Source organism: Rhinolophus ferrumequinum, chromosome 23 (assembly GCF_004115265.2).
Source record: "Rhinolophus ferrumequinum isolate MPI-CBG mRhiFer1 chromosome 23, mRhiFer1_v1.p, whole genome shotgun sequence".
In the NCBI taxonomy this organism is placed as follows: Eukaryota; Metazoa; Chordata; class Mammalia; order Chiroptera; family Rhinolophidae; genus Rhinolophus; species Rhinolophus ferrumequinum.
In genome coordinates this window covers 18,773,708-18,787,440 of record NC_046306.1, presented here as the reverse complement: position 1 = coordinate 18,787,440, position 13,733 = coordinate 18,773,708, and the positions used below count along the sequence as shown (strand labels likewise).

At 39.4% G+C, this 13,733-nt stretch overlaps 1 protein-coding gene across 1 annotated transcript in view; it reads right to left on the bottom strand.

Annotated features, from left to right (window-relative positions):
- Window positions 1-3,247: 3,247 nt before the first annotated feature.
- Window positions 3,248-13,733, bottom strand: part of MROH8 (maestro heat like repeat family member 8) — a 48,918-nt gene continuing 38,432 nt past the window's right edge. Inside the window, exons 19-24 of the mRNA XM_033094924.1 lie at window positions 12,305-12,460; window positions 9,989-10,111; window positions 8,459-8,558; window positions 8,140-8,205; window positions 5,446-5,618; window positions 3,248-3,372 (exon numbers count right to left, since the gene is read on the bottom strand). Coding sequence (XP_032950815.1) covers window positions 5,470-5,618; window positions 8,140-8,205; window positions 8,459-8,558; window positions 9,989-10,111; window positions 12,305-12,460 — 594 coding nt within the window. The 3' untranslated portion in view covers window positions 3,248-3,372; window positions 5,446-5,469. The remainder of the gene's footprint in view (window positions 3,373-5,445; window positions 5,619-8,139; window positions 8,206-8,458; window positions 8,559-9,988; window positions 10,112-12,304; window positions 12,461-13,733) is intronic.

Genomic DNA, 13,733 nt, shown 5'->3' with positions numbered 1-13,733 from the left:
AGAGGTTGGAATCAAGAGACGTAAAAGTCCTACCACTGCTATGTACTGATTTCGTGCTTTCTGGCAACTCTGAGCCTGTTTATCTTAGCTGTAAAATGGCGATAACAATATCTAAATTATACAATGAACGCAAGGTACATTCCAACCAACTCCAATCTACTTTATTTCCACACCTTGAAGTGTGTCACCTCAATCAATGTAATTGATTCTTGAATGAATTTAAATTGAGTAGCTGAGATTAGGAATGGGTCCACTTAGAGCAAACAGACTAAAGATTTTATATATATATATATATATAATATATAAAATATATAAAGATTATTTATATATATATATAAAATATCTGTATAAAATATCTCTGGGAAGGATACATAAAAAACCAGGAATTGCAGTTGCCTACAAGAGAAGAGGAATTCAGTAGTGGTGAGGTAAGCATAGGAAAATTACTTTTTACTGTGTATCTTTTTGCATCCTTTGAACCATGTACTTATGCTAAAAATTAACAATAAAATATGCTATAAAATAAAGGAAATAGGTCATCACATTTATATGCTATGATACTTAAGATACTTTTTTTTTACTACCTGTTATTTGTAAGCTCAATTAAAAACTGCACCTAAGAATATCTAAGCATTTTATCATTTAAGAAACTTTTTCTCTGTATATTTAGTTTGAAAAAATAAGACACGGTGAAAAATCATGAATTAAATTGCACATACAATTGCAACGTTATTACTAAGGTCCTAAAGTTTGAAATGCAACAGACAAAAACCCAGGCCTTTAGACCATTTCAGATGTTAACTTAGTTTGCAACTAAAGTAACAGACCAAAGTCTAATTTCCTCAATATATAAAAAGCTCCTATGAATCAACATGAAAAGGGGGAAAGGATTTGAATACAGTCTTAGGAAAAGAAATATAGATGGCATTTAGACATGAAAAGATGCTCAACCTTTCTAATAAAAAAATGAAAATTTAAACCACTGAAAACCGTTTTTTTAACCTACGCAACTGGCAAAAATCCAAAAGTTTGAAAATGCTTCAGTGACTCCCCATTTCTTTGAGAGTTAAGCCAAACTCTTTGTCATGGCCTGCAAGTCACTGAGGATCTGGATCTGGTCCCCTATATAACTTCATTTCCCTCTGCCTTCATTTGCTCCTCTCCTTCCTCACCCCAGCCTGCCTGGTCATACTTGTGGTTCCTTGATAACTAGGCAACACTATGCCTTAGGACTTTTTTTTTTTTTTTAATATTTTATTGGGGAAGGGGAACAGGACCTTATTGGGGAATAGTGTGTACTTCCAGGCCTTTTTTCCAAATCACGTTGTTGTCCTTTCAATCTTAGTTGTGAAAGGTGCAGCTCAGCTCCAGGTCCAGTTGCCGTTGCTAGTTGCAGGGGGCGCTGCCCACCATCCCTTGCGGGACTCGAGGAATTGAACTGGCAACCTTGTGGTTGAGAGGACGTACTCCAGCCATCCATGAGCTCAGCGGCAGCTCAGTTCAAGGTGCCATGTTCAATCTTAGTTGCAGGCGGCGGAGCCCACCATCCCTTGAACAGGCAACCTTGTGGTTGAGAGCCCACTCGCCCATGTGGGAATGGGACCGGCAGCCTTCGGAGTTAGGAGCATGGAGCTCCAACCACCTGAGCCACTGGGCCGGCCCGCCTTAGGTCTTTCGAGATGGCTATTTCCTATACCCAGAATGTTCTCTCCCTAGATCTGCATAGCTAATTCCCTCACTTCTGGCAAGTCTTTGCTCAAATATCACCTTCTTAAGGAAACCTACTGCTAACTATTCTATTTAAAATTGCACCGTCTTCTACCCTAGTCACTACACTCCTGATTCCTCATACTGGGATCTTTTTTCCAGAGCATATTCCAGCTTCTAACACACTATTTTATGTTTACTTATATATTATACATTATATTATTTCTCTCCCTCTGTTGGACTATACACCCCACCAAAGTATGGATTTTGTTGTTTTATTCCTAGATGTTTCCTAATTACCTAGAAAAGTGGCAGGCTAGGAGGTCAGGGATTTCCTTACACGGAAATGTAGAATCCATCACTTTGTGTTCTCCATAACAGAAGGCAGCTGTGAATTATCCTTTCTAATCCCTTTCCTCTGCTGTGTTCTGAAAAGGGTTAAGAAGAGGTAGGGGAAGCAGCTGCTTTTTTCTTTTTATTGGGGAGTATTGGGGGACAGTGTGTTTCTCCAGGGCCCATCAGCTCCAAGTAGTTGTCCTTCAATCTAGTTGTGGAGGGCGCAGCTCAGATCCAATTCCAGTCGCCATTTTCAATCTTTAGTTGCAGGGGGCACAGCCCACCATCCCATGCAGGAATTGAACCGGCAAGCTTGTTGAGAGCCCTCGCTCTAACCAGTTGAGCCATCTGGCCGCCCCAAGCAGCTGCTTTTATGATATGGTTTTGGGGATGACAGGAAAATCTCTATTCCCCACCAACACTTCCAACCCCATCTCCCAATACCTCCTTTCTCCATCCTGCTCAGTAATGCCTAAAATTTCTCAATTAGAGGTTCATACCTTTGGCTTAAAAATTCTACTTTGTTAAAAAGCAAAAATCTCAAAAGAGTATTTGAGATTTTGCTCCCCAGCTTATGTTGTCAATTTTGGCTCAAATAAACTCATAAAAATTCAAAACAAAACAAAACAAAACAAAAATCTCTGGAAGAGTTAACTTTATTAAGTCTAGCATTATTAATCACTTACACTAACAGTGAGTTCACCAGATCCTTTCCTGAGAGGGAGAGCTAGAAAAAGGAGCATGAAGCCTAGAATCTGGGAGAAGGAAGGAGGTCCCCCTGGAACTGGCAGAGAGATTTCACCTATTTTACAATTGTACCTAGTGTACTTTTACTTGCCAGGGCTGATGCCTGAGAGATTCTCCCCTTCCCCAATGCCATCTTTTACATACATGATGGTATAATCTTTCAATAAGAGAAAAAAAAACATTTCTTATAAGATAGGTTTCTCAGTATAAGGAGGGAAAGCAATACTCAAATTTTAAAATGCCAAAAGCTAAAAAAAGACACAGCTGGGCCAGTAATAGATAATAAATAATACATTTTAATAATATATAAGGAAAATAAAGCCAAAATAATACTCAGTTATATCAAACTTTTCTTTCAACACATTATAACAAAATTAAATGTCCAGAAACTTTTGTGAATTTTTGAAATTCCATAAAAACATAAACCTATCTCTGAAGAGAGCTTTCTATAAAAATAATGGAGTTATTTGGAATAAATAGACTTGTTAATATAATCACTATTAAGTACTTCTTCAGCCCTTCCCAAACTGCTGAGGTAGTTCAGTAAAGAGCAGTCTTCTGTCTCTTAATGGATGCTTCTCTCTGTGAATTTTAACATAAAACATAAATAAGATAAAATAAGCATTGTGCTTGCTACTCCCTGTTGGTGGTATTTCTCAAAAAATAAAAGTCTGCCTCGAGGGAAAGGGACTCTAGCATGAATAGGAGTAAAGAGAAAGGATTCATTCATTCAACATTTTATATGTCACTAGAGATTTCAACTGCATCCTAAACCTGGAGGCCTGTTTTCTTCCGTGAGACAGGGATAGTTCATGAAATCAAACCAAGGACTCAAAAAATATTCCTCAAGAAAAACCACCACTTTTTGCTGCGACTCCACTCTCCACAGTGAAGGATGTGCATTGTAATCCCATTAAAAAATAAAGTGAGGTACACTAACTTTTAGGTAAGAAGTGCTCAAACTTTGTATTCATTATTTGAGGTTCAATAACATAACATTTGTTTGAATAGAAGAGTTTGGGGCATGAGTTCAGCAATGCGATTAATAGTAGAATAAATCTGCCTTTTCCACATTACAGGGAAAAGACCAGATTGGAGGAGCAGAGGAGACTGGCCATGTGTGCTTTGGAGCCAGACAAGAGTTTGGCATTTACTGGTTGTGTGACCTCAGGCAAGTCCCTTTCAGGTTCTGTTCCTCATCTGCAAAATGCAGATAAAATACATGGAGCAGTTATGAGGATTGAAAGAGTTAATCATGTAATATCCCTAGAGTCTGGCTCATTGTAAGCATTTGACAAGTGTTAGTCATTTTTATTGGCTAACCCACAAAATGGACAGTGGAGTTGCACGCAGTGGAGTAGAGCTGGACGCACGCTGGGAGACCACAGAGAAAGCAGCGAGGGATGCATGTGACTGAAATATGCAAGCTTAGCATCCACTGGTCACCCTCAAGGTGTACTCTTGGTTCTGCTCGAGGGTGACGATGGAGTCCATCAGGCATCCGGGGCCTACATTTTAGCTCAAACTCCTTATTTAGTTCCAAATACGAAGAGCTCTCTTGGGCAGGGTTCCTCTTGAAGCCACATTTGGCATGCTGTCATATCCCTTAAAACATCCAACTCACCATGAATCATGGAGAAATTTGTTCCTAATAATGTCTTGGCAGAAAGGATGGGGGGACGGGGTGACAAGGATTTACAACAAAAACTTCATGCAGTTCCCACTGGATGTGTCTATCTTTCATATGCCAGTTGCCTCATCTTTCTCCTTTCCCATGCCACCTTCAAGAGGTCTCTCCATTGCCCTGAATAGTTCAGCTCTGGCTCTCTGTTCCTCAACCAAACAAGAGCCTGGGAATTAGACCAATAGTGACCATTTTTAATTAATCTAGCATGCTTCTTGGGGGGTTTTCTACCCTTTTATATGCAGCTTATCAAAGTATTCACCCAGTACAAATTAATCTCTTTTTCAGAAAATTTCTGCTTGTAAGAAAATGCTCTCCAAAAAAGCTTAAAGCAGACAATGGGGGTACTCAACAAATAATAGTTCCCATCCTAGAGCCATTTAAGGAGCAGTTGTAGGAGGGAAGAAGAGGAAATCTCCATATTTTGGGATAGACTTAGCACTACACCACTTCATGGCTACATATTTATAAGTCAAAATATATGTTTTTTTCTTGCTGGAAGGTTTTTAAGGGAAAGGGAAAGAGAGAAAGGTGAAAGGCCGTAAGAAATTTTATAAAAATATATCAATATCAAATTATAAGAACTCGTTGTTACTTTATTATTAAGATCATTGACAAGTAGACTGGGCCTTGAAAAAAGAGCCAACAACACAAACACTGCAACATTAACATTTATTAGCAGTTAAAATCTCTTTTGAAGCTGTCCCAGACATGTTGATCAAACTAGAACTTTATGGGTGTCTGGCATGCCTCAAATACTCAGAAATAGATTTTCACTATTTCTGCCAATTTGAAACAAGAGCTGCTCTCCCCTACATATTCTAATTCCTTAAAGAGTTTGACAGCAAAAAAATAGGTTCTGAGATAACTGAATGGGTGGAGGTAGCTTCATGCTGGCATTGCTTTAAGTCTTAAAAAAAGAAAAAGAAGCACTAGTTGCCTCTCTGGTTTCTGAAAGGATTAGTTTTTACCTGATGTTGCTTGCCTTGCATTTTCTAGGTAGGAAGACAACGCAAGAGCTTCCTCCACCCGCAAACGGTCTGCCCAGGATCTGGGTCAGCCTCCACCTTCTGGACTCGGAACAGAGCCTGGGAGGCGATGATGCGCAGAGAGGGCTCAGGGTCATTCAGCAGATCTCTCAGATCTATGTAAGTGGCAAGAAAACCCAGGTTGGAGGTAAAGATCAATAGAAATGATCACTGGTCCCGACACCAAACAGCCACCATGCTTAACAGCAGCCGAGATGAAGGACTTTTTCCAAGCCTCTGTCTGAAAGTTTGTACATTTGTAGGTCAGTTCCAATTTTGACTTACAAAACTCATTTCTGAGTTGCCGAATGTTTTATTCCTTTATAGTAATCATACTGCCAAGTAGTCTACATAAAGTCAAATTATCTGGACCTGCTAAGTTTTGTCTAATACTGTCAATTTCTAAGTTCCTGTGTTGGTCCAAGAGGTTACTCTTAAATCATTACTCCCCTTTTTCCTACAATATTTTTCATGGCTACATATGATTCTACAATATGTATATGCTATAATTCACTCAACCAATTTCCTTGTTTCTAATCTTAGATGTTGCCCCATTTTTGCTATTTTAAGTAACACTGAAATGAACATTCCTGTAATGGTTTCTGCTTATTTTCATAAGTTAAATTCCTAGAAGTGGGATTTATAAGTCAAAATATATGTTTATTTAAAGGGTTTTGATACATATTGCCAAACTTTTCTATAAAAAAGTTGTGTCAATTTATGCTCGTACCTGCACAGTGTATGATAATGTCAGTTTTCTCTTAACACATCAATGTTGAGTATTAATTAGTAATCTTTGCCATTTGGACTGGAAAACACATACTAATATCTCACCACTGTTTTGCAAACTTTTGATTACTAGTAATACTGAATATTTTTCATATATTTATTGGCCAATTTGTCTCTTATGAATTGCTTGTTCATATTGTTTCCCACTTTTCTTTTGAGAAAGTACCGATTTTTTTAAAGAATATTAACCCTTTATCATGTTACAAATATATCCCCCCTATATTATTGTTTATTTTTCAGTTTTGTGTTTTTTTTCCCAAAGTTGGTTTTTAAAATTTTTACACAGACAAATCTATCATTCTTTTACTTTATGGATCTGTATTTGTATCATATTAGAAAAGGCTCTCTTCTTAATTTCTAATTCTCCAAGGTCTCCAAAATGCTCAGGACCGCTTATTGTTTGGAGCTTTTCATTTCTTCAGTAGCATTTTAGCCTTTAAATTGATCGTGTTTATTTTCAAAATGGAATATTTTATTAGTTTTTAGTTTCTTCCAGTTCATGCATTAAGATCTGTCTACATGTTCTGCAGAGTACGAGGGAGCCGGCATCAATTTTGGAATCCAAAGGAATTGAAATTTACTGTCATGAAATTAATTTAAATTGATATTGTAAATTTTGTTATTTTTGTTTAAATTTGCTTCAAGTTGTGGTAAATGACAAAAACTTGTTCAAAAAAAGAGTGCTAGGGTGTTCTACCCTATTTCTAGAACAGATTATCCACTGTTAAGGAAGGGAGAGGGTGGAATTATTCCATCAGATTGAGGCACATGAGATTGCTCATGTTTGACTGTTTTTGCCCTAAAAAATGGCAGTTTTATATAGTTTATCCTAATATATATGTATATAATTTTTTTTTTTTTTTTTTTTTTGTAAGGAGGGCGCAGCTCACTGTGCCCCATGCGGAGACCGAATGGACAACCTTGGCGTTATTAGCACCATGCTCTAACCAACTGAGCTAACCGGCCGCCCCATATTGTTCATCCTAGTATATATGTATATAATTTATATACATATTCTAGATCTTCTATACAGATAACTTTAGAAAAGGAACTTTGTTTCCCCTGTATTTTGGATAAAAAATAATTTCCTTTTAATTGAATAGAATCAACCATAGGATAGAATCCTATCACATAGAATAAAATAATCTACATGACTTTGCCTATTTTTTTGCCACTGATAGCTGTGGGGAAGCAGGAAATCTTAGAGAAAAGCAGCATGATCTTTCTGAAGTAAGCTTTTGCTTCTGGCTATTTTACATATGTTTATTTTAAAACCAGTGAATTACTCAGGATTTTAATTTAGTTCTCAAAGTACATGCATGGCACTTTTTAATTGTAAGGCTACTTCTTAAGAGGGGATAAATAATTCTTTGAGTGCTAAATCCTCAAAGAAAATTTTCACTCACTGACAATTCAAAAAACCATTTGCATGATTGGTTGCCTATGTGACAAAACATCTTTACTATCAAGTCCTACCACCTTACAGGACAACCGTTTATAGAAAATAGTAGTGCAGTCATCTCTGGTACTTGTGAGGTGTCATCATAATTTACTGAGATAGTCTTTCTAGGTAATATCTTATTTCCTGACAAAGTTCAGGAATGGTCCCTGAGACAATTCATCAAAGGTGGTTTCCAGGCAAATAGGGTGATGTTCTTTCCTAAAGAGGGAATTGGACTAGATTGAGACCATCATTCAGCTGAAGTCTCCAAGGGCTTCCATTTACCACAAAAGTCAGGCTTTCTGTTTTCCCGAGTATCACCTCTGCCACAGAGCCTGCCCGCAGTCACTGCCTCTGATACCTTCCAAAATGTGGGGCACCCCAAACCCAAGTTTGTTACCACTTACCATCCTCTATCCAGTCAGTCCCCTTCATCTTGACCTCATTGTGATCCATGTACTTCGAAAAGAGCCCTAAATGCAGAATAAAGTCAGTGAGTCTGTGATCTGGCTTTGGCTCTGAGCAGCTGGCAAAACTGGCCTTGTGATAATTAGATTCGAAAAACCGGATTTACCAAGTGCCTGACAGTTACCTATGGATACCCTAGCCCCTTCCTCCAAGGAGATATTTTCAAGGTCATCGTCATAAAGAATGGGGATACTCAACAACACAATTTGGGAAAGTAGGATAAAAGTGTCTGTGGAAATGAAAGGATTTTCTTTGTACCTACAAACAAGACTGCTGCTCTTCTGATAGGAAGTTTTGCATTCTTGGAGAACATCAAGGTTTGGGCTAGGATGTTAACTTTCCCCTTGCATTTTTTTCCCTAAGTGGGGAAGAAAAGTCAGACTATAAAGGAATGAAGTAGCAGCACTATCTTTATCAACCTCACTGTAGTTTCCAGACTCAGGGACTCTGTCAGACATACGTATACAGTACAGTGCTTGAAACAATTACAGCTGCTCAATGAATATTATGCCACAATAATCCCCTAGACAAAGTTAAATTCTCTGACTACACCTTGCTCACACATACTCATGCTGCATTCTGTACCTGCAATGCCTCTGAATCTGTCTTCACTTCTCTATGTCTAACTCTTCCCTGTTCTGTAAGCTTCACCTTGAGCTCTGCCTCCCTACGAGCTCTTTCCTGACAGCTCTTGTCTTCCTGACCTAATCCTGCTCTGGGCATTTTGCAGGTACTCCCCTCTCGGCATGTATCACTTTCCACCTTGAGTTTCTATTTACTGTTCCACAGAGGTTTTATCTCCCTTACTAGTTTGCAAGGTCCCCTTAGGAAGTGTTCATCTTTGGCACGTTATTGAGTTCTCCATGGCCTATTGCACATTGGATGTGTTATGCTCATTGGATGAATGAATCCACCTCTCAGTGGATATCTTACAGGGATAGGCACCTCAGGTTTACGAGAACAGGAATTTGTTCTCATAGAATTTACGATTTAACATGGATAATCTGTAGTCTTATCCACCGAGAGCACTGAATTTCCTGCTCTGAATACTGTCATCAGTGCTTCAGTTATAGGTTTGGCTGCAGGTCAGAGAGGGAACCCCTGGTGGAAAGCCTGACACAAGGGTACTGTGGGGCTTCCTAGCCCTCTAAGTCTGATCAGAGGAGCCCATCCTGGGACCTGAACAGGCTACACAGAAGGAAGAGCCCCAGGCAGTGTGAGTCCTAGGGTCTTCACAGTAGGATTCCAGTGCTTCTAGAGTCAGTTGTTTAGAAAACAATGGATGGGCCTCCTGAGGCTGCCCTGGCCCAAGCCTGCCCCTAAGATTGGGCACAGTAGCCGGTGTCAAGTTTCTGAGGTGAAAGGATGCCAGCTGGGTCCTGGCAGAGCCAGTGGCGTGCTACCATCATGCTGCATGGCCTACAACAGCATGGCAGCCCTTGCTTGGGGCTCCCTGAACATGCTCTGATGGAGGGTAAAACAATCCACTAAATCCATGGGAAGCATTAGAGATCATTATAAAGGTAACACGTAACTCCCTTTTACTTCACTCCACAAGTGGTTACTTGTGTATGTACTATCAACTTGACCCTGTAGCCCGACCAAGGATAGTGGGGGTCCTAAGAGTTCACCAGGGTGGTAATAGAAAGTGTATTTGTGACTCAGTTGGGAGGGAACTATAGATTCACAGTACAAGACCGTTCCTCGATATCAACGACTGATTAAAAACTACATCTGAAAAAAAGTCAGCCTATTAAAGAGTTAACAAAGCCATTGTTTCTCACATACAAAGAATTTGCAGATTGTTCCAACTTCACTAGGTTGGATGTACCAGGGGCCTTTGCAGTACACTTCTTGGGGCAGCTTCCACTTCAGGAACTGGGCACAGATAGTTAGGACCCGCCTGCTCTCCTGTAAAAAGGATTATCAGAGATCAGTATTTTCAACCATTTTTTAGCTGAGGTAAACTTCCTTCATATAAAACTAATGCTAAAGTCCAATATGAAAAGCTAATAAACTCAGAATTATTCTGCTTGAAGTGAGGGGAAGAGTGGAAGGGAACCCGAGTTTGCCCTCTATCCACTTTCCCAGACAGTCCCTAAAGGGGACCCGTAAAACCTGTGGGGTCCTGGGGAGGATGTAGAAACCATGGGTCTAGGGCAAAAGTGAGAGCTCTCAGGTATAATACCCACACCACAGACTTGGGCAGGAGTTCCCACTACCCCACGATCTAGCCATAGGGCTCCTATGCCCACTTGTTTTTCCTCTGTCATATTTCTGTCACTCCACACAGGGAAGTATAGTTCCACTTCTCATAGTCCTTGTGGAATCTCTGGCTTGGAAGGATCTCTGGAGAGTATTGATCCTTTCCTAATCCAGATACTTGAGCAAAATTTAGCAAGTGGACCTCTTTTTCGTTATTTTTTAAGTGGGCCTCTTCTCTGTGCATTACTCTCAGAATGCCTCCCATGCACCATATAACAGCTCTGATGAGTCTCCAAGCAAGTATTTTGTCCCAGGTCCACTAGATATTTGGGACATTGAAATTCCTTCGGGCACTAATGAGAATACAAATTAGTTCAGCTACTTATTTTAGTAACTTGTAAATATCTAGAAAAGTTAAAGATATCAGATATTCCACATCTGAGTTTATGCCCTCAAGAAACTCTCACACATGTACACAAAGAAATTTGCACGAGAATGCTCATTGCAGCATTGTAATCATAAAAAACTGAAAACAATCTAAATGTCTAGGAATAGGAAAATGGGAATATTTTCCCATTTGTAGAAAGTTGTAGAATATTCACATGGTAGAATTCTATATAGCAGTAATAAATGAACTAGAGCCATAACACAAATTTTATAAACATAATGTTAAGCCAAAAAGTTGCTGACTTATGAATGATACAACATATAAAGTTATTTTTTTTAACATATTAAGGTTTTAAAACATGAAAAATATTACCACAGAAATGATAAAAACAGAATTCAAGATGATAGTTCTTAGGGGAATTAAACTGGGAATAGGTGCATGATTAATTCTTGTTTCATTTCTTAGAGTGGGTGGTAGATATGTGGGTGTTTATTGTGTTCTGTGTGTCAGTGATTCCTAACCTGTTTTACGTTAGATCTCTCCTCTCTGCTTAGGCAACCCTCTGGGGAGCCTGGAAGAGGTAGCTAGACGTTGTTCAACGTTCAAAGGAAAAAAGCCCAGAGCCTCCCCTGGTCTAGGTCTTGCCTGATTGCCATAGGCTGGTGGGGGCAGGGGTGAGTGGGTATCAATACCTCCACCTATCCGTACCATATGTGGTCAGGAAAGCTCTGCTCTAATACTGTTTTGCGGTCTGAAATATTTCATATTTATGGCTGGAAGGCCATAAAACTTCCCCTATAACAAGGTGCCAAGTATCCACTGTAATTAACCTTCAATCCTCTCTCTGAACCTGCTTTCATTTCGGTAAGAAGGAGCATAGATAGGTGAGAGCTTTAGCATTTTCCCAGACCCCTTGAAGCCTAAATCTACTTCCCTGGTTTGCTGTCACCACTGATCATAGTTAGCACCTTGGAATGGACAGGTTTGGAGGTGTGGGACAGGACTAAAGATGATGACATCCCACCCACAACTCTTAAGACAGAAACTCCTGGAAGATTCAGAAGAGATAAAGCCTTCTTCAAATTGTCAGAGAAGCTACTATTGCTAACTTAGCCTCAATACAAGTCTTTTTGTCTCAAGGCCACGAGACAGTCCGTGAATGAAAAAAGAAAGATAAAAGAATATTATCATTGTCATGAAAAGTAAGAGTTTGTTGAATTGGGTACTGAATCTAGGTTTCTGTGCTAGGCTGAATGTTGGGGTGGGGCTACAAAAAGGTGTAATACATTCGTTCTTACCCACAAAAGGCCACAATTTGCTATACAGAAAGAGTAAGAATTTTTCCCCATAATTCACTTTGGCAAAATAATTGAAAGCTAGCCTGTACCAGAGAAAATGAGGAATAAAGATGATGCCACAAAGTCCCTGCCCTCAAAGACAGGAACTCTTATTTGCAGATCTGGCTCTGGATTTGAAGTAAAATCCAGAAAGAAGTTGATAGTAGGCATTACCTCAGCTATTGCATAATTTTCATCCTGAGTATATAGAAGTAGTGGGACCAAGCTGCCCAGGACTTGGTTCTCTATACTCTTCTTATCTGTGTGTTTTACAGACTTTATGCAGGCTCCAAAGAGGGTCATGGAGAAATGATGAACATCAGGTCTCACCTATGAAGGGAATATTCAAAGGGAAGTAACTCACTGAAAAGTATTCATGCTTAACTTGTAAGAGCTTTAGATTGGTTGAAACGCCAGTCCTAACATGAGGCTATTTAGCTGTAGGTAGCTGAGGGCAAGAAACCAAATATATTTGGAGGTAGCAAGACGTGCTGCTTTGCACGAATTGTTGTCCTCTATCTCCCTACAGGTGTGAGAAAGGGGCACAGTCCCACCTATAGTCATCATACTGTATGCCTAATACTGGTATTAACCATTCACACAGCTGTTTTGCTGAAATTCAAAATCCCAGCCATGCATATTTGACTCTTCCAAGGATGTGGTTCATTGTGCTTCCAAGGATGTGGTTCCAACCTCTGTATGTCCCTATCCCAAATCGCAAAGATTTTTCTCTTTGAAAAATCTTTGTGATTTGGGATAGGGACATACAGAGGTCGGAAAATTAAGTTCGCAAACTCATCCTAGAAAAAGTGCTACATACCTCACTGCTGAATATCACTATGGTCACCTTCGAAGTACTCCCCTTGGGAAGCTATACCCCAACACCAGCACCTAGTGCACCCTTCAAAGCAATTTTGGAATTCTTTTTCTGGAATGGCCATCAGAGCTGTCATTGTATTACCCTTGATGTCCTGAATGTCATCAAAATGTCTTCCTTTCAATATTTCCTTTATCTTCAGGTAAAAAAAGTCATTGGGGTCAGGTCAGGTGAGTAGGGAGGGTGTTTCAATACAGTTATTTGTTTACTGGCTAAAAACTCCTTCACAGACAGCGCCGTGTGAGCTGGTACCTTGTCATGATGCAAGAGCCATGAATTGTTGGCAAAAAGTTCAGGTCGTCTAAATTTTTTATGCAGCCTTTTCAGCACTTCCAAATAGTAAACTTGGTTAACTGTTTGTCCAGTTGGTACAAATTCATAATGAATAATCCCTCTGATATCAAAAAAGGTTAGCCACATTGCTGCAACAAGTTCACGAACCTAATTGTCAGAATGCATATGTATAGTCCATCATCTCGATTTTCCTTGAAAGGACAGATGTCTTTTCTTATAAAACTCCATCCCCATCCTATGAAGCAGAGGACTATCTTGGCAAGTCTCTATGTCTCAGGTTTTTTGTTTTGTTTTTGTTTTTAAAATCTGAAAACACCACACTACCCCTTACTATCATCACGGTTACCTGAAAGGGTCTTAAGAGAGGAGATCTGAAAGTGGTCTGAACATAAAAAGTACTATATAAAATAGTGTATTTATTACTATCCCGAC